The sequence below is a fragment of the Delphinus delphis genome, chromosome 11 (genome assembly GCF_949987515.2).
Source record: "Delphinus delphis chromosome 11, mDelDel1.2, whole genome shotgun sequence".
Classification (NCBI taxonomy): domain Eukaryota; kingdom Metazoa; phylum Chordata; class Mammalia; order Artiodactyla; family Delphinidae; genus Delphinus; species Delphinus delphis.
This window is the reverse complement of record NC_082693.1, coordinates 87774103-87794217: the sequence shown is the minus strand read 5'-3', so window position 1 is coordinate 87794217 and position 20115 is coordinate 87774103. Positions and strand designations below refer to the sequence as shown.

The window sequence follows — 20115 nt, the reverse complement described above, 5'->3', positions numbered from 1 at the left end:
AATAGAGCCTTATTCACAGATTGGCCTGACTTAGATCATATGACCATCCCCGAACCAATCACCATGGTCCAGAAAGCAGCAATGCTGTGATTATATAGGCCTATGTCACATCTCTGCCCCTAGAGATTGGAGTGGGACCACCCTGCTACAGTAGCGATGACTGAGTGAGACTTAGGGGAGGGATATAACACAGTCACTGTCCTCATGGAACTGCTGGTTCAGGGCTCTAAGCTGAGGAAGTGGCATGAACGAAAGTGAGTGGTCCTGCCCCTTCCAAGCTGTATTACATAGGGTAAGTTAACTACCCTTTCTGAACTTCTTCAGTTGTAAATTGGAGTTAACATACCCAAGCCAGAGGGCTGAATGAGAGAGGGATGTTCAGTACCTAACCCAGTGCTGGCCTATGGCAGGGAGGGACACTGTAAATGTTGGCTTCCTTCCCTTCCAGTCAACCCCAGGTGGCAGCTACTACCTTCCAGGTGGGTACCCACAAATGCTAAGTAGTCTCAGGGGAGTTGTGCTCATCACCTGGCACAACTGAATCACCTGGTTTGGGGGAGTCACATCCTTCCCCCAGTGGGCATTCACAGGACAGTCTTGGCCCTTTTCTTCATGGCCTTTCCAGAATGTGAGCCCAGCCTTCCCCAATGTCTCACAAGCTACTCACAGATGTCTCCAGCAGGGCACTATCTCCCTGGCTCTGCTCAGTCCCAGGCCACATGGGCCATCTCTGCAGGAGCCTACCATGGGAGTGGGTCTGCTCAGGCCTGGAATTCACTTTCCATTCTGCAAATTCATGGGCAGTACCCTCAGTGCCTCAAGGGGCATTAGCGGATGAGATGAGAGATCTGGTTCTGAGAGCACTTCAGCTCATTCCAGGCCTTATGGCTCAGAGACACAAATAGATCTCAGAGCAGGCGTGCCCCCATGTGACCCTGGAGGGTGGGGAGAGAAGCAAGAACGTTTGACACAAAGTCCCCTGTGACTCCAAGTCCAGCCACCATGAGGGAAGCCAAGTGCAAGGCCAGGAAGACTTCTCCAGATACAAGCATCCTCTTGTTGCAGGGTCAAAGTCCAGCACTGAGATCTTCCCCTGCAAAGCAAACGGGCCTTGCAACCATCAAGTGGCTGGAAAGGGAAAAAAAAGCAGCGGGTCCAGAGGACCAGGCCCCCAGGCCAGGCGAGAGCGGCCTGCCAGGCTCCTCTGCCCGCATTCCCCAGGCAGGAGGAGAATATGCCCTTTGTCCCCACAGGCTGGGCCTGGGAGAGCGGCCTGGGAGGGATTTCTGGGGACCTTCGATCAGCTTTCCCAAGGGAAAAGGACTTCAGGGGAAGCTGGGTGTCCAGGATGGCTCCAGATGGGGGCAAGGCAAGCTTCCCACTACTAGGGAGCCAGTCAAGGTCTAGGCGGGGTGGGCTCAGGTCTCTGAGATCTCTCCCAGCTCCCATTCCTTCTCCCCCAGTCCTGCTTCTCTCCTGCCTTCCTGGCTCCCTTTTAGCTGCTCTCCTGCTGTCTCTCTCTCACAGTCCATCTATGTCTCTGCCTCCCTTTTTACCCATTCTGTCTCTCCCACTGCCTCTGTCTCTCTCAGGTCTCTGTCTCTCTCTGGTCTCTGTCTCTCTGCCTTTCTGTCTCTCTTGCTGCATCTCTGTCTCTCTCCATCTCTGAATGGTTGCCTGTGTGTCACTGTCTGTCCCATAGCCTGTTTTTCTGTATGTGTCCTTCTGTGTCTCTCCCTCCCTCTGTCTCTGCCTCTCTCTCCCTCTGCTTCCCGTCCCTGCTCCCTGCCCCTCATGCCCACTGCCTGTCTCTCCATCCCTGCAGGTACAGGCTGTGGGTGGACAGCTGCTCAGAGATGTTTGGTGGCCTGGACATCTGCGCCGTCAAGGCTGTCCACAGCAAGGATGGCAGAGACTACATCATTGAGGTGAGAGGTGGACCAGGATGTCCTCCTGGCCTGTCCAGGCCCCTGAGCAGGCACGCCAGAGGGAAGGAGTCCAAGTGTGGCCTCCAGCATGGTCAGCTGTGTCTTAGCCCATGGCTGGGGCACATGCAGCCCAGGCCACAGCAAGCAGCCCCCACAGGCTTCTCACCTACCACCCTCACATACCCCATCCCCACCCTTGGCTGCCCCTAAAGCCTTTGTGCCCAGGGGCTCTGAGCTGGCCCTCAGGAGTTCTGGGCGTGAGGTTAAACAAATACCCCCAACCCATGGCCCTAACAGTAGGGGAAAAGCATCGGGCCAAGAGTTGGCAAGATTCTGTCCCCTCAGAGGCCTCTTCAATTTTCTCAGTGTCCCAGTGTGTAAAGAGGACACACTTCCCTGGTCACTAGGCAGAGATTCCATTGTCTGTTCAATCAGCAGACAGGTACCCAGTGGCTCCCATGGGCTTGGCGTGGGGGTAGCTCTGGGGACAGAGCTCTGAGCAAGACGGACGTGGGGTGTGCAGGCTGGCAGGGAAGGGTGGTACACTAACTTCAGGGCACCGAAGGTTAGGAAAGGGGTGTGAATGGAGGGAAATGTAATTGTAAGAGAGGTCAGAGGGGCTCTGAGTCCCAGAATCTCTCCCTCAACCTTCCTGCAGCCCATGCCCCTCAGAGGCCAACCACCCCTGCTACCCTCCAGAGCTGTCGCCTACAGGTCGCCATGGTCCTTCCATCACACTCCTCCCCTACCCCAAAGACTTCCTCTCCATGCTTCTCCCAGCCCCACAGTCGCCCTCCCACCTTCAAGGCTCCCTGTGTCCACCCCAATCCCACGGTCCCCCTCCCCCCTTGTGGCTCCCCAAGTCTCTTGGCCTCACAGCCCCCTCCCCCTTCCTAACTCCCTTTCCCTCCCCGCCACAGCTCATGGTCCTCCATTGCTTCCCCTGAAAAATGCTGCTCTGGCTCAGAATTCTCCCTTCTCTCCCCAGCCTCACATCCTAGCTCTCCCACCCCCCAGAGCCCCTTCCGGTGCTTCCCTTCTGTGGCCTTCTCCAACCACTGCAGAGGCGCGGTGCTGACACAGGGCCAAGACGTGTGAGGGAGAGCCCTGTGGCTGCCCCCTCCCCGGGGTGTGGGCGGCTAATGGGAAGCACATGGCTGGGGTGACCGCAAGAGCCAGCCAGTCCTCCAGCCCCGAGTGTCTGCACCACTCCCGGGATCCACGGTGTGGCGGGAGCCGGTGACTGGAGCGGTGGGAGCCCTGCTCTTCTCCTCCAGCATTGCCAGGAGGGCATCCACACCCAAGCCCAGGGAGTATCCAGCTTGGAGGTGAAGGGGAGGGAGTCCAGGCTGGACATAGCCCCTCTGCCCACACTCACCCCCCAGAAGGCCAGGTAGCTTCCAAGGATGAGTTGCGTCTATCTTTGCAGGTTAAATCCTGCTCTAGAAAACAGCTCTCTCCTCACGTCCAGCAGCCACCATTACCTGAAATGTCCTCAGCAGCCCCTTCTCAGAGGACATTGAAGGGGCCAGGAGCAAAACTACTGCCCTGTACACTTGCTTCCCAGCTAGACCCAGGCTGCTCCCTGGAGGAGCGAGGATGCCTGGGACCTTCAGACCGACGCCTAGGGCACTGCATCTCCTGAGACCCTTCCTGGCCTTCCTGCCTCTGCACCTCTTCATGGGGCCACCACACATGAACTCAGCTTTGGCACACATGTGGTCACTGATTGATTCACCCATCGTTCATTCACTGTTGAGCTCCTATTCTGGGCGCCAGACCCCCAGCCAAGTGATGGAGATGCAGCAGTGAGCACAGTCGCAGGGACCCTTCCCCTAGAGCTTCCTTTCAGAGAGGGACCAGCAATCAGCAGAGGGACTCCTGGCTCCCTTCCCCGAGCTCCTGCCTATCTGAGTTTCCTCAGCTTTCACTCTTAGGAAACAAAAATTTGTACCCGTGGGCCCAGACTCCCTGCCTCCAGACATTCAGCGGGTCAGGGATGAAAGACCTTACACATTGAAAAAAAAAAAAAAAAATTTGTGGGTTTGGACTTTACAACACAATAAGACAACTTCTCAAAAATGTTCCAGGGTCGGGGGCGAGGGAAATGGCTTTTCAGATTTTTTTGTCTCTCAGAAACATTGCAGAGTTGTTTCCGTTGCTTTTCAGTTTAGAGTGAGGTCAAGGGAGATGGGGAGCTTTTTACCAGAAAGATAAAAGGTATTTTTCCCCAGTCAGGAAAAAAAACAGACAGAAGGGATCCAAAAATACTGATTTCTTCAGCCACCTCTGTGGTAAGAACATAAAATTTGTGGGACATGTTTTGTGAAGATCCTCACAGTGAAATACTCAGGGGAAAGACACTTGAACTTGTCCTCCATGACCTGTACAGGGAATGACATTGCTCATTGGAAAAATGTTTCCCTGGGGAGACCAGAATGTCCACTTCCTCTGGCTGTGTCCACCATGGGGACTCCAGAATGCTCTGACCTCAGATTCCTTGTGGTGGCTGTTTTCTACTGCAGGGAGTGTAGGAAACAGAAACCAGAACAAAAAGGGGTGGGCGGGCTCAGGAAGAGAAAGGACGACAGGCCTGTGTACACGTAGACGCCACAGTTATAACTCAACTCAGCCCACATTGAACGAGAGACTGTCCATGCGCCGGGCACTGGGAGCCAGGGTACCAGGAACCCAGGCATGACCAACAGGGAGCTCAGTTTGAGGACAGGTTTCAGGACCGTCCATAATAGGATCTGCATCACATCCTTGGGTTTGCTTTTCAGCTTCCCCACCATAGTAGGTAGACTCACGGGCTCCTAAGTCCCAGCTGGAAGGGTCTTTGCCGCTGCCCACACCCCTCAGTTTATAGTTGAGGGAAACAACAGGCCCACAGAGGAAAAGTGACATGCCAAGATCACACAGCAAGTCCCTAGCAGAACCGAAGCCTGGAACCCAGGTCTGCTGTTCCCCTTTCTTACTACAGAGAGCTGTTCGTTGATCGGTGAGACACGGAAGGATTGCTAGCAATCTGTCCTTGAATTTGCTACTTCTTTGCCTTCAGTGTTCCCATCATGATAAGGATAGTAATGGTACCTATCTCAAAGAGCTATGCTGAGATTTGTGTGAGGTCATCCACACCCAGTGCTTAGGACAGCGCCTGGCACATAATAATGACATGTAGCACTTATTAGTATCCTTATCGTCCTCAGCAGGACTTATTGTAGGGACCTTTCATTCCTCCATTCAAGAGGTACTTAGTGAGGGCACACCTGTCTAACAGGACACAGGGTCCATCCCCAGCCCAGGGGCTCACCGTCTGGTTGGGGAGACACACATCAACAGGAGACCATGGCCCTGTGGGATAAGCTCTCCAATGGGACGGCCAAAGTGAGGGTGGCAGGAGTGCCGAGGAGGCTTCCCAGAGGAAGGGCCGGCTAGATGTTCCCTGACGGATGAGTAGGGCCTAGGCAGGTAGAGAGTGGGCAGAGAGAATGACATGCACAAGGACCTGGACAAGAGAGAGAACCTGGTGAGTCCCCAGCTTGGGAAAAGGGAGAACGAGACAGTGCGTTTGATGGGGGCGGGGGGAGGGGGGTGTTGGTGAACAGGCTGGATTTCCCTACAGCTGGGGAGGAGACAGAGGGCCCACCAAGGCCTCGCTCCCCTTCGAGACCGTCTACGGCTGCCCGTGCCTGGGGAATCACCTGGATCGTTGGCCTGCGTGACTTCGGGCAAGTCCCTTCCCACCTCTGGGCCTCGGTTTCCCCATCTGCAAGAAAAGCAGATGTGCGGGTGTACAAATATGATCTCTCAGGCCCCCTCCCAGTGTAAGCACTGTGCCTCCTTTGAGAAGCAGCCTGCTCCCCGTGGGAGAAGTTCCTCTCCAGGAGTTTATTCTGCCAGAGCTCTGGAGAACAGGACTTGCCTCTTCCCTCTTCTCTCCGAGCCCTGAGTCGACTCTAACCCTTGTTATTTTTTTGGTCATAATCGAGCCCCCCACCTTCACTGCTTCAGGCTTTGTGGAAAACCTTGACCTTGGGCCAGAGTTCAGGAGGCCAGCCCCAATCCTGGGTGGGGGCCAAGGTGGGAAAGGAGGGGCAGAGACCAGCTCCCCAAAGAAAAGAGCAGAAAAGGTCAGCAAAGGCTCCCAGCCCTTGGTCGTATATCTGAGGTCCAGCAAATGTCGACTGAATTGAACTGAGTCCAGGGAGTTGATTTAGACTGAACTGCAGGAAACTGGATGTCTCCACGGTGGTCATTCCCAGCTGGAGGCGCTGGGCTGGGTGTTTGCATGGAGAGCATTGCCATCTAGTGTTCACTTCTGTCATGAGCTCTGAGCCTGCCTCCTGGGATGCGCTGCCTGGCCGCCCTGGCCTGAGGGTCCTTCAGGACTCCTTTCTCTCATCACCTGCAGGTGATGGACAGCTCCATGCCCCTGATTGGAGAGCACCTGGAAGAGGACAAACAGCTGATGGCCGATCTCGTTGTCTCCAAAATGAGCCAACTCCCGATGCCAGGGGGCACAGTGCCCTCGCCCCTGAGGCCTTGGGTAAGGTCCTCGGAAGTAAGGGACACTGTGTAGCCATGAGAAATGCCTGGCTGTCTGGGAATGGGTGCCCTGATCCACAGGAGATGCTCCCAGGGAGGAACCAACCTGGGGAGAAAGGAATGGGGTGTGGGTGAGGCTGGGATTGGGGGAGAGCCCTGCACCTGATGGGGGAATTTGGGAGGCTCTGAGAGGCCCTTCCTCCCGTCACCATACTGGGGAGAAAAACCTTGTCTCAACTGGGCTTTGGGTGTCTGTAGGCAGAGATTATTAACATAAGAAACCAGTTGTCTCCTCTGTGCCCTCAATCCCGGGCCTGAGCAGGGAGCAGGGTGTGTGAGTGTGTGCGCGCACGCACGTGCCCGTGTACACACATGCCCTTTGTATACTCCCAGGGCACCAGTCAATAGAGACTATTGTGTCTTCAGTTTTCCTCATCCTCCAACCTCGACCTGCTCCCTCAGAGCTCCTCCCTTCCACAGTCCTCACCATGGACTACCAGCTTATTCTCCAAAGAATTTGCTAGACCCCCAGCTTTCTGGAAAAGCAAGTCCCAAAACCTGCTCCCCCTTTCCCCACAAAAACAAACCTGTGATAACAGATGTCAGAATGACGGTCATACTCGAGGGGGCTGCTGGCTGGGTGGGGCCACAGAGCAGTCTTCTCCACTGGATATGTTCTGTCTTGACCGGCTTGGTGGTTACACAGGTGTATCCACGTGTGAAAACTCGTTGTGCTGTACACTTAAGAACTGTGTCCATTATGTAGGTTTTACCTCAGAAGTGAACAGATGTTGATAAACCCTGCCCTCGTACGCAGGAAGTAAATGGCTGTGGTGATCGCAACAGGCTTCTTTTCTCTTCTGCTCTAGACTCCTCAGACTAAACCAGCAAAACCCCCTGGGCAAGCCCAGCTTGGGCCTCCTCTCGGACAGCCTCAGCCACGGACACCCACACAAGGTAGGGCCCACGACGAGCCACGCACCAAGAGAAACCGTCCAGCAAGCATGCTGGAATGCACTGAGGGGTCCACGCGTGACTTCCAGAAGGCGCTCTGGAAGCGCGCCTTCCAGATATGTGCCCTCGCTCTGTATGCAGAATGAAAGAGACCATGAGGTTTGTCACCCCCTTAAAGTCAGAAAAGGAGGAAAGGAAGACAGACAGTAAATGTATTAAGTACCACTGTGCTAGGGACTTTCCCATTTGTTTTCTCATTTTCAGCCTCCCAACTTGTCAACAGTGAAAACAACCATATTTCCTTTTTACAGAGATGGGTGTTGAGGTTTCGTCCAAGGAAGCACAAGAAAATGGCAGGTTTACAAGTCTGGGCTTTCAGATCTTCTAGAAGCTGTCTGGTTCCTAGCTGCTAGCAGTGCCTGGTTATAGATTTATGAGCCAACCAGCTAGAGTGAGAAAGAAAGACGGAACGTCGTACAGAACCTTGTCGACTGGAATTGTTCCTCAAAAAATATCCCAGCATTACTATGTAAATGCCACCATTTATTAGAGAATGGATGAACTATTGATGACAAGATGAAAAGAAATCGTGGCAATAACTAACTCTCTCAGGCTGCCAGCTGCTCGGGTGTTCTCACGCTCAGGCCTGGGGAGAAGGTCAGCCCAGGTCCTCTCCTGCAGTCAGAACTTTCCGGGCACACTCGCTGCTCTAGTGCCAGCTTGGAGCGTCAGGACCGCTTCGCACCAAGAAGCCAGGCCAGGCATTTTCATGGCGACCTTTTAAGGATCTGCTTTTTTTTTTTTTTTGCGGTACGCGGGCCTCTCACCGCTGTGGCCTCTCCCGTTGTGGAGCACAGGCTCCAGACACGCAGGCCCAGTGGCCATGGCTCACGGGCCCAGCCTCTCCGCGGCATGTGGGATCCTCCCGGACCGGGGCACGAACCCGTGTCCCCTGCATCAGCAGGCAGACTCTCAACCACTGCGCCACCAGGGAAGCCCTAAGGATCTGCTTTAAGACTCATCAGAAAGAAACATTACTATCACACTGTGGCCTTCCCAGTCGCTTTTATCAAAGTAGCAGATTCACTGCTTCTTGGGAAAATCGGCCTTGGGCACTAAATGGCTTCTTCTTCGAAAGGTCTTAGATAAAACACTCCATTCGTCTTTCCTTTCTGTGCTTCTCTTCTTGGAAAAGCAGAAAGCATTTAAGAAGAGGGAAATTGCATGACTTTACATAACTGTGTACCAAAGAACACTGGCTGCTTCTTCAGGCAGATAAACACCTATTTGAATCCACTTCCATGTCTCAGTACCCTGGCAGACTTAGGCAAGTTACATCACTTCTCAGAGCCTCAGTTTCCCCAGTGATAAAGGAGGAAATGACAGCTGCCCCGTTTAGTAATGGGAAGCTTCCCGTGAGAAAACGCAGGTGAAGCAGTTAGCAAGGTGTCCCGGCGTGGAGGTAGTACTTAGTAGGTTCTAGCTCTTACTACTACTAATATACTGTTAATAACTATTTATATGACCTTTACCATTAAAAACTCACTATTAATATTTTGTGTCTTACTAACAATTATACATGTTGTCCTTAACGGTTGTTATCATAACAATCCTTATAACTAAAGCAGCCCCACTGCCCTCCTGCCTGGTGATAATTCTATAATTATAAATGTTCAAAAACAACTTATTCATCACCCTGCCAGGCTCTGACTGTGCCTCTGCCCTACCCTGGCCTGTCTCACTCTGCCCCAGGACTTACTTTTTCAACCACATTTGAACCGAGCACTTTTAAAACAGAGAGCTACTGTATTCTGGTTTCCTTTCCGGCCCAGAGTAGAGACACGCTCGATAAAGGGATATTTTAAGCGACATGAGGCTAAACACACGTTTAGTGAGTTGAAAAACAATCAATTTAAAACCAATTAGGATAATTAAAGAAAATGCTCATTGAATTAACATTCAGATTAAAAATAACAAGGCTAATTAAAACACAGTGCTTTCATTGAGTTCCCAAAATAACAAGATCACATTATTAACTTGTTTTCTGAACTCACTACTCACTTTCAACTCAGTAAAAATGAAGGTCTCTTTTAATGAACCTCATCATCTTTTAGCACCAATCCTGGGCTAAGGCAAATACTTTCTACATTTAATTTTTTTTCTGTACGTGCTCAAACAAAAAATACTAAATTTGTTGCTTTGCTGAGAAGCTGAAAGAAATTAGTGTCTCTTGATGAATCCCACCTGTACAATAGGGACTGAACGAATAGTTAATAAATGAATGAATGAGTATCCAGATTTTCCAAGATATTATCAGTCTTGAGGAGAAGAATGTGGAGAGGTGGGGCGGGGGGGAGGCTTTAAGATAAAACTAGAAAACATGTCTTTTTGGACCTACAATGGGTTTAAAAAACAAAAAAAGTAAACCAACATTTAAAAATCAGAAGCTTTTACATAAACATCTAGATTTCCAGCTTCTCTTGATAGAGCAGGAGCTCTAGAAACAGTGGGCCTGCTTGCTACGTAGCAACCGTCCACTGACAGGGCAAGGACTCCTCCGTTCGCCTCAGGCCCTCCTCCTTCCTTGCTGGTGTCACTGCCACAGTGACACAGCGCCAATTGCCATTTTCTTTGTGCTTGCACCTCTTTAAAGAGGTAAGTCTCTGAACCGTGTACCTCAAGTGGGAAAATTTTTTAAAGCCACGTGATTTTTCTGACACTCTCCTGCTTTATTTATTTATCTGCCTGGCCCTATAGGTGTTTGAGTTTTGTGATCAATGGGTCCTCCAATCTACTGGGACAATATAGTCATGAATCAAGCCGTGTGCAGTCAGTTGCTAGACTAGAGCTGCAATTCAGTCCAACCTGGAAAGTGTTGCACAAGCTCACAAAGATGTTCAGATGTGGAGGGATGTTTGATGTCTAGTCCAACGACCTCATTTCCAAACAAGGACCCAGAGAGGAGAAGTGACGCACCCACAGTCACATAGCAGGTTAATGGCAAGGACCTGGGGCTCTGGTACCTGTAGGGTGTCAGGGCCACCAGACATGCAGGTCGTGCCCACCACACAGGGCCCAGCTGAGACAGTCTGAGCGGGGAGGCCAGCTGAAATCTAGTCCTTGCCCCCTTTGCACCGGGCTCAGAGCAGCCACCACTGGGGGAAAGCACCTTTTTCTTAATTTGCACAAAGGTGCTGCCCTGTGTGGTACAGTAAAGAAAGGAAAAAAGGGAAACAAAAGAAAACAGAGCTTTGAGTCAGAGAGATCTAGGTTTGAGTCTAGGCTCTTCCCCTTACTAGAAGTGACACTTTTTAAGCAAGTCGCAGTATACCTGGGACTGAGTTTCTTTGTAAAATGGGGATGATAATAATGCCTAACCCACAAGCTGCGAGGGTGCCCAGCCCAAGGCCGGGACATGATAGAGAGGACACAGTAGAGACCTGGGGAGCTCACACAAGTGGAAGCCACATTATGAAGGGGCTCAGAGTTGAGCTCCAGCCCTTTTTAAACTCTCAGTCTCCCATCCTCTCAACAAAGCATGGCGAGAATCACCGCGGTGCATCCCACCTTCCCAGGAGCCGCTGTATCCTGGGATGGCGAGCAGCAGGCAGCTAGTCTGCCTTGCCAAGGTGCATTTCACAATCCGCAGTCCTGACACCTGGGTTCAAGGGTGAGGAGGGTGCACCTTGCTTGCTTGGAGCCTTGGAATTCCACTCAAAGTCATTTCTGGGAGGCTAAAATGTCCTTTCGCTTGTAGGTGAAAGCCTGTATGCTCTGTGCAGGAACAGGGTGAAGCCAAGCTCCTCTGTGGGCTTTCCGTGGTTACCCCTTCTAGTTATGAAACCTTAATGAGGCTGTTTCCACTGCAACCTGATGAGAAGAGTGGTATCTTCCCTACCGGCCTCTCTCTAGATCAAATGATACATTGCTTTTGAAAAAGTTCTTAGAAAAGGTTAGAGAGCTATTCGAAAGTAAGGGATAATTATTTTCATTGTTTCAAAAGTAATACATCTTCAGTGTGGAAAACATCAGTGAGCAAAAGGAGGAGAATTTAAGTCCCTCATCATCCCACCGCTTTTAAAATCATTGCTCAGTGCCTCATTACTCGAAGTGTGGAAGCAGAAGCATCACCTGGGAGCTTGTTAGTAACGTAGACCCCATTCGTGTTGCCATAACAGAATACCACAGACTGAGTGGCTTCATCAACAGACCTTTATTTTCCATGGTTCTGGAGGCTGGAAGATCAAGGTGCCGGCAGGGTTGAAACTTCTCCCCAGGGCTTGCAGACAACACCTTCTCTCTCTGTCTTCACGTGGCCTTTCCTCTGTGTGTGCAGGTCCCTGGTCTCTCTCTCTCTTCTCATAAGGACACCAGTCCTATTGGATTAGGGCCCACCTTTATGGCATCATTCAACAATAGTTGCCTCCTTTAAGGCCCTATTTCCAAATACAGTCACACCAGGGGTTAAGACTCCACCATATGAATTCTGTGAAGGGACACGATCCAGTTCATAACACTGCTCAAGACCTACTGTATCGGAATCTTTATTTTGACAAGACGCATGGGGATTCACATGCCATTAAAGTCTGAGACACACTGGTTTCAATGTATAACCTTCCAGTCTTTCTTTTTTACATAGCTTCATATATATACGTGCCAAAATGGAATTAAATGGCAAATACTGTTTTATAAGCTGCTTATCAACAACATCCCACGTCATTTAATATTATTCTGCCACGTCATACGTGATGACCATAGCATATTCCGTTATATGAATTTATCTTAATGTTCCTAGTCAGTTCCTCTACAGTTAGGCATTTGTATTGTTTTCAGTTTTTCACTGTTACAAAAAACACTGTAGGGACTTCCCTGGCGGTCCAGCGGTTAAGACTTCACCTTCCAAAGCAGGGGGTGCGGGTTCAATCCCTGGTCGGGGAACTAAGATCCCACGTGCCTCGTGGCCAAAAAAACAAAACATAAAGCAGAAGCAATTATTGTCACAAATTCAATAAAGACTTTTTAAAAATGGGCCACATCAAAAAAATCTTAAAAAAAAATGAAAAACACTGTAATGAACATCCCTGAAGTGACACTTGTGCACAGCCATATTTATCGTAAAAAAATCTGAATGTAATAATTTTTTTCTCCCTGTAGGGGGCCCTCGCCAAGCTCAGTCTCCTCAGCCCCCAAGATCTGGAAGCCCCTCGCAACAGAGGCTCTCCCCACAAGGCCAGCAACCCCTGAGTCCCTCATCTGGATCTCCACAGCAGCAGAGGTCACCAGGCTCTCCACAGCTATCCCGCACATCTGGAGGCAGCTCTCCAAACCAGGTCTCCAAGCCAGGCACCACCCTTACCTCACAGCCCCGGCCCCCCATGCAGAGCCGCAGCACCTCCCAACAGGGTGAAGAGTCCAAGAAACCAGCAGCACCCCACCCCCATCTCAAGTAAGTGCTTTGGGAATTGGGAAGGGCATAGGGTGGACTTAGGGTGTGGACAGAGCTGGGCTGGCTCAGGATCAGGAACTCGGAGACAGAGGAAGACCCACCAAGGACTCACCCAGACTTTAAATGGGTAGAAAGAAGCCCAGAGGATGGAACCGGGATGGCAGGCAGGGCCCAGAAAGGTGAGAGGATAGATTAGGTCCCACTGTGATCCTCCGTGTATACATGCATCAGTTATCTCTTGCTGCATAACAAACCACCCTGAAACTTAGTGGCTTAAGAAAACAACCATTTTCTTTGTTCATAATTTTTTGGTTTAGCAATTTGTTCTGAGTTTGGCTCAGCTGGGAGGATCTTCTGCTGGTCTCTCCTGTAGAGTTGCCAGATAAAATATAGGATGCCCAGGTAGATTTGAATTTCAGATAAACAATGAATAGTTTTGAACATAAGTATGCCCTCAAATGTTACATGGGATATACTTATACTCAAAAAGTAATTGTTTTTAATCTGAATTTCAAAATTAACTGGGTGTCCTGTATTTTTACTTACTAACTCTAGCAACCCTACTCTACTGGGATCACTCATCTGGCTGTAGTCATCTGGCAGCTTACCTGGGGCTGGATGGTCCAAGAGGGCCTCCTGCACATATCTGATTGTTGGTGTTGGCCTGTCAGCTGAGCTCCTCTCTCTCCTTGGGCCTCATCCTCCAGCAGGCTGGGCCCAGCTTCCTCACATGGTAGAATTACATTCCAAAGGGGCAAAAGTAGAAGCCTCAAGGCTTCTCGAGGTCCAGCCTTAGAAGACGCCACATAATGTCATTTCATCCCATCACACGCCTTTGGTAGATACGAGTCACATGGTCAAGCCCAGATTAAAGAGGTGGGGAAATAGACTCTTGATAGGAGGATCTGCAGAGTCACATTGTGAAAGACTAGGTGATGGGGACGGGAAGGAGTATTGCCACCACTTTGTGAAAGATCCATCCCAGTGCACACACATCCTCTCTCCTGTTTCCACTCAAGCCCGTCTCTTGGTTTGAGGTCGGAAAGAGAGACCCTAAATGTGTTTTCTTTGGTAAGCTTCTCCCTTTCTTCAACTCCAAACACTAATATTAATCATCATCGTTTCACTGCTAGCATCTATTATCTACTTACTATGTACTAAGCACTTTACCTAGTTGGTTTGTTTTTTTTAAGTCCCACAGGCTTAGGAGTTAATAACAATTATTATCCCCATTTTACAGATGAGCAAACAGAGAAAGACATTAATAATTTGCCAGAGTTTCCACTGTTAGGAAGTAGAAGAGCTAGGATTGAACACAGGACATCCAGCCCGTGAGTCATGCTAACCATCATTTTTCTGAATAGGTAATACATTCACATGGTTCAAAGATCTGAAAGATATTGTTTTTATTGAAAAAAATCTTCCTCCCATCTCATTCCTATCCAATGCTTTCCTGCCCCCTGCGCCCCAGAGGTGACCATTTTTGTTAGTTCCTTGTGTGTTCCTCCAGTGTTTCCTTATGCAAATACAGAAATATGTGTTCTGCTTCCCTCCTCCCACTTATTTCCACAATCAGCAGTATTCACTGTCCACACCATTTTGCTCCTTGCTTTTACATTTAACAGTAAATCCTGGAGCTCTTCCACTCAGTTCACTGACATTTTCTCCTTTTCGCAGCTGTATAGTATTCTACTATATAGTTATACTACAATTTATCCAACTAATCCACCCTAAGTGGAAATGTGGTATGCTCTTACAAAGAAGGTTGCAGTGAATAGCCTTGAAAACATGCTGTTTCTTATGCATGCAGGATCAGCTGTATAGAAAATACCTGAAATGGTATTATTGGATCAAAGGACAAATGCGTTTTTAGTTTGATGAAATTAGCAAGTGGTCCTCCAGCAATAGGCATAGAGGTTGACGGCACAGACTCTAGAGTCAGACCACCTGGGTTCAGCGTCAGCTCTGCCACTTGAAAGCTGCATGACCTCAGAAAAGTTATCTAATCTCTCTGTGCTTAGACTTCCTCTCATGCAACATGGGGACAATAGTACTTGCACCACAGGGTTATTGTAAGGATTAAAATGAGTTTTTGCACAGTTAGTGCTTCTAGCCAGCCAGAATGCAGCTGGCTCCTTACGGGTGTATCTGTGACAGCCTCTCACACGTGAAAAGACACAGCCCAGCTGATCACAGGACAGACGAGGGCTTTGGGACTTAAGCCAGCTTTGGACACTAACCTCAATAGTCATCTAGCTAAAAACACTTAAATCTCCTGGGTTGTTGCTCTAAAGTATTATTTGGTTCAATTCAAATCCACAGGTATTTATCAAATGCCTACTCTGAACTTAGTCCTGGATAACACCCCGGGGGGAAGAAGCAAAGGGGGAAAAGACAGTCTCTGCTTTGAAGAAGATTTTGTTCAATGTGATGACAAGACCAAGTGGGGATCTCTTCCTATGTCTTTCACCCCCGCTAGACTGTGAGCCCCTTGAGGGCAGGGCCTGAATCTCATTCATCTCTCCAACCTGTCACCTAGCATGAGGCTGGCACACAGGGTCAAACACTGTTGTTCAAACAGTAGGCACCGTGAGAATTCCAAAATGGGCTGGAATCGGCAATAAGGGCTTCCGAGAAGAGTTGGAATTGAAGCCCGGAGTGTCAGAGCTAGAAGAGACCTGAGGGTGGGCCAGACCGACCCTCCATTTCGCCGATGAGGGAGAGGAGGTCCCGAGCAGTGAGTTACTTGCCCACAGCCGGAGGGGCCAAATGGCAGAGAGGGTCTGGAATACAGACCTCCTGATTCCCAGACTAGCGCTGGAAAGTATAGGAGGAACAACCATAACCCGGTGATACAGCCCTTCACCAAGTGGGTTTGTACACAGAGGGAGGAGAGTGGTCAAGTTGCGCTCTAGTCACGCCTGCCGTCTGAGCAGCCTGGCTTTGTGAAAAGGATATGAGCCCTGGATGCTCCCCTGTTACTTGCTGTAAGCCCCAATTCCTGTGCCTAAAAAAGAAGGATACCAATAACCACCTTGCAGGTTAATTGCGTGTGTGGTGTACTCAGCATCGTGTAAGGGCGGGGATGCCTTGTTTCTGGTCTCACTGTCCTTGTGGTGACGGGGCTCACCCAGCTGGCTTCCAGGCAAGCCCCAGGACTCACTTCCTGGGGAGTCCAGCCTTGTCGCCCCCAACCCCCTTGCCTTTCTGTTTCAGCAAATCCCAGTCCCTGACTAACAGCCTCAGCACGTCTGACGCCTCCCAGCGTGGGACCCCAAGTGAAGACGAGGCCAAGGCCGAGACCATCCGCAACCTGAGGAAGTCTTTCGCCAGCCTGTTCTCTGACTAACCCTGTCCAGGCCGGGAGGGGGGTGCCCCGTTACACTCCCCCCTCTCCTGCCCCATCCTCCATCTCAGCCTTGGTTCCTGACGGGAACAGAATGGAGGGCCTGAGAATATACTTTCCAAATGCCTTTGGTCCAGGAACTGAGTGTCTACATGTGTTCCCACTTTCCTTTGCCATGACGTTCCAGCATTGCCCGACTGAGGGGTGGGCCTTTGAGAGCCTCCAGGTTCCTCAAAACGGGCCTTAAAGACAGGCATCTCGTCAACCTTCCTACCCAGATGCTTGCTTCCCTGCCTCAGATAACCACGTGAGATGTCTGTGTGTGGCTAGTTTTGACATTTCTTGTTAGTGTTTTGCTTGCCTTTGGGAAGGGCCCCCTCTGAGCCTTGCCCCACCTCCATCAAATGCAGACGCTGAAGTCAGACCTCAGCAATGTAGGAGGCAATAAACTTTTGACAGTGTTTTGCAAACAAAAGGACAAAAGCGCAGCCAGGGGAACCTACCACCTACCCTTGCAAGTCCCATCCAAGCTCAAGAGATGGCCCTGCAGACCAGACAGGCGAAGCCCCATCACACCCACCACCAGTGGACCTTGAGGACCATGGAAAGAATTCAGAGGCTGCGTGGCCCGTGGGGCCTTTCAGAACACAACAGAAACAGAGGGGAGGCTTTACAATGTCGCTCGTGCCCAGAGTGCTATCCTAAATTGGACAGCCAAGAGCAGACCATGGGTTCTTTTAGGAATCATCACTAGTTCCCAGAGGGGGAATATGCCCTCCACTTCCCAAGGAAGGAGTTAGCTTAGGGCCTCTCTACCCATTCCGTGTTACACCACCATTTGGTCTCTGAACTCCTACCAGGAATGTTGTTTTCTCCTCAAGGACATACAAGGAGCCAGAGACAACGAGCAGATGGATGACACAGGATCAGAAAGTGCAGTGACAGTAACTTCTAGCTCGGCGTTTTGCAGGCAGTGTACAGCAAGGCACTGGAAGGTTAGTTATAAAAGGGTTCACCGGTCAAACGTGTTTAGGAAACACTGTTTTTTGTTTGTTTCTTTTCTGAGATTGATAGTACGTATCAAAGGCTCTTGGAATTCCTGCAGTAAAGAAATTAGCTTTAACTTTGTTTAACCCACACTTATTTGACTAAACCAGTTAACTGCAGAGCTGGAAAATGTAACCCTGACTCCCTTCCCAATGCTTTCTCCTACATCAGCCTCCTGTCATGATTAGATGGGGTGCAGGGGTGTCCCAAATCTCCAAGCACCTGGTGCTAGAAACATTGTAGGTGCCAGACCAGCCTCCTGGCTCCAAAGAGCCGAGGAGAATCCAACATAGCCATGCTATCCCCTCACAGCCCACTTTGCAACTTGAGGCACGTCTTCCCCTCACCGTTCATAGGGAAGGGGGAGAGGGAAGTAAAAATGAAAGCGTCCTTGGCCTGGCGCTGCATTCTGAATAAAAGAGTGCAGAAAACTATCGGGCAGGACGTAACACCACAAAGCCACGTGTTTTAGAAGATTGAGAACACAGGAAATACGTGAGGCGACCGTCACTCTTCTACACTGGAAATTAAGATTGGAAGAAAAAATCAAACTATCTCACCCAATTCTCAGTAATAAAACACAGCCCAAAATACACAACAAAGTGGTGATAGGCTAGACAAGGTTTCTCAAAGCATGAGACATGGCCAATGTGCATAGCTAGCTTCATTTCAGACCAAAGGATTCAGAATTTCTGGTCATAAGGCCCAGAACCTGTATCTTTGTCAATCTCCCTAAGTATTTTGAATGCACGTTGAAGTTAGACCAGCAGCCCTGCCCTGAGCTGTGTGGGGAAGGTGAGAAACAGTACCGGTGTGGAAGCGTCACAGCCAGGGCCCACTCCTTGGGTGAGCACAGCTAGTGGCTCCATAAACCGTGATTACATGGCTTAGCTTTTCCCACTTTCCCATATTCTGTCCCTTGTCCCTGAAAACATCCCAACATTCAAACCATATTTCCCAGATATTCCAGTAGAATATCAAACTCATTTCTCAGGCCAGGCATCCTTGTTTTTATAACCATGCACAGAAGATTCCATGACATGAGACAAGTTTATAACCAACACATGGCAATAAATTTTCCCATCAGTCTGTGTATGAGTACAGAGACCAAGAATGGTCCTTTGGAGACCGTTGATCCCCAAAATGGACTGTTTTCTCACATAGGCTAGCACATGTTCCCTCCAAGCATTTAACCTTTAATAATTGTGATATTTTTTAATGGGAAAGAACAAAATGAAAGGGGGAAGGGAGTCACTCTGTAGAGAGTCTGAAAGGTTGTGTTTGTTATTTTTTGCTCTGTTTCACAACCTTGGCCCAAAGAAAGACTAGCATTTTCCATCCAAGGTGACTTGGTGAGGCTGAAACATGACAAAGATCCATTTGGTTGTGCTGACATGTAGCACAATGAAGAGAGAATTTCCAATGCAGCCTCAGTAGACACCTCCACCAGCCGGAGAAAATATCTTCTTCCAGATCGTCCTCCTAACAGCATGATAAAAGGGTACTGTCATCTAATTGTCAAATCAGCTTTCGAGGGATACTGGAATCTGCGTATCCTTTCTCTTGCATTAATCCTCTGGGTCCTCTTCATCATTACCGCACTGCCCCCCCGTTCAGTCCCTGCTGATGGAGCAGTTAGTTCTACCATTCCAGAATTTCAGGGGTTATAGGCCTTCATTCCCATGGTAACAAATACAGTAGCAAATCCCATGAGCCTGAACTTCAACTACCTTCTGGAAGTTCTCATCTGAATTTGCAGTGGAAGGAGCTCGAGGGGAAAGCAAGCCAGTGCCGGCATCTCGTGAACGAGCTACGTGGGCACAGCGCAGCGCACGCCTTGTTCGGCACGCGGTGTGCAGGATGTGTGTTAGGTTGGCCCTCCTAGAAAACTATGAAATTAACAAAATGTAAACAAAATGTTAAGAGAAAAGAAAAAGGCTGTTTTTCTACCAGTATCAATGTGAGGAAATCACTTGCCCAGGAAGAGAATCAAACCAGCAGAGAGATTGGTAAGAAGCTGAAGAGAATCTGTGGCCGCTTTTTAACCTACGGGAGAAAGCAGAGCAGAAGGCTGAGACCTCCCCTGTGGTGAGCGTGGCCCACACAGGTGAGTTGACTGCGGGGCCACTGAGGCTGGGAGCTGAAGGGACCAGGTGCCACTGTCAGCATCAGTCAGGAGGTGCAGCGAGCAGACCAGGACAATACGAAGGCTTGTCCAGCAAAGACCCTGGGGTCCCATCCAGACCACACAGCAGGCCACAGCAGAGCCCAGCTCGAGCCATCCTGCAGGCACACAGTGTTCTTTCAGAGCCCTGCCCCTCCCAGTGCCTCATTCAACTTCATAGAACAAGTTGGTGGCTCATTTGGTTTTGTGTGTTTAGAATCTGTGAAAGGATGCAAGTTAGAGTCCCAGTGTAAGCGAGTTAAGTCAGCCTCGCAGATACAAGCAGTAACTTAATTATGCTGGAGGAATAGCTCAGAGCCTAAGAGCACTTGCACATGCATCGCATGGTTTTCTTTACCCAAGAGAATAAGCAGGCTGGTTGCTGACTATCCCCCCTGAGTGTCAAAAGCTGTCCTCGACTCCAGAGCAGCCGTGGATTAAATTCCATTTCAGTCTAATATTTACACTCTAATAGAAGGGGGCACTTTGGGTTTGGTTGGAGACAAATTGCAAGGTTGGGTGACAAACAAGTCAAACCAGTCCATTAACCAAACACAATGCATAAAGGGCACAGAGGCTCCCTTGTGTTTCCACAGACAAAATATGCAGCCCCAAGAGGTGAGACTTCTAGACTTCTAGACTGTGTTCATGACCCTCAACTGGCAGGCCAAGAGGAAAAGAT

At 49.8% G+C, this 20115-nt stretch overlaps 1 protein-coding gene across 2 annotated transcripts in view; it reads left to right on the top strand.

Moving 5' to 3' along the window:
- The window catches only part of SYN3 (synapsin III), a 456321-nt gene extending 438726 nt beyond the window's left edge, over nt 1-17595 (top strand). For both annotated transcript variants that reach the window (XM_060025558.1, XM_060025560.1), the window contains 5 exons: nt 1826-1928; nt 6343-6477; nt 7346-7433; nt 12585-12876; nt 16093-17595. In XM_060025558.1, the coding sequence (XP_059881541.1) occupies nt 1826-1928; nt 6343-6477; nt 7346-7433; nt 12585-12876; nt 16093-16225 (751 nt within the window). In that variant the 3' untranslated portion in view covers nt 16226-17595. The remainder of the gene's footprint in view (nt 1-1825; nt 1929-6342; nt 6478-7345; nt 7434-12584; nt 12877-16092) is intronic.
- Nucleotides 17596-20115: the final 2520 nt, after the last annotated feature.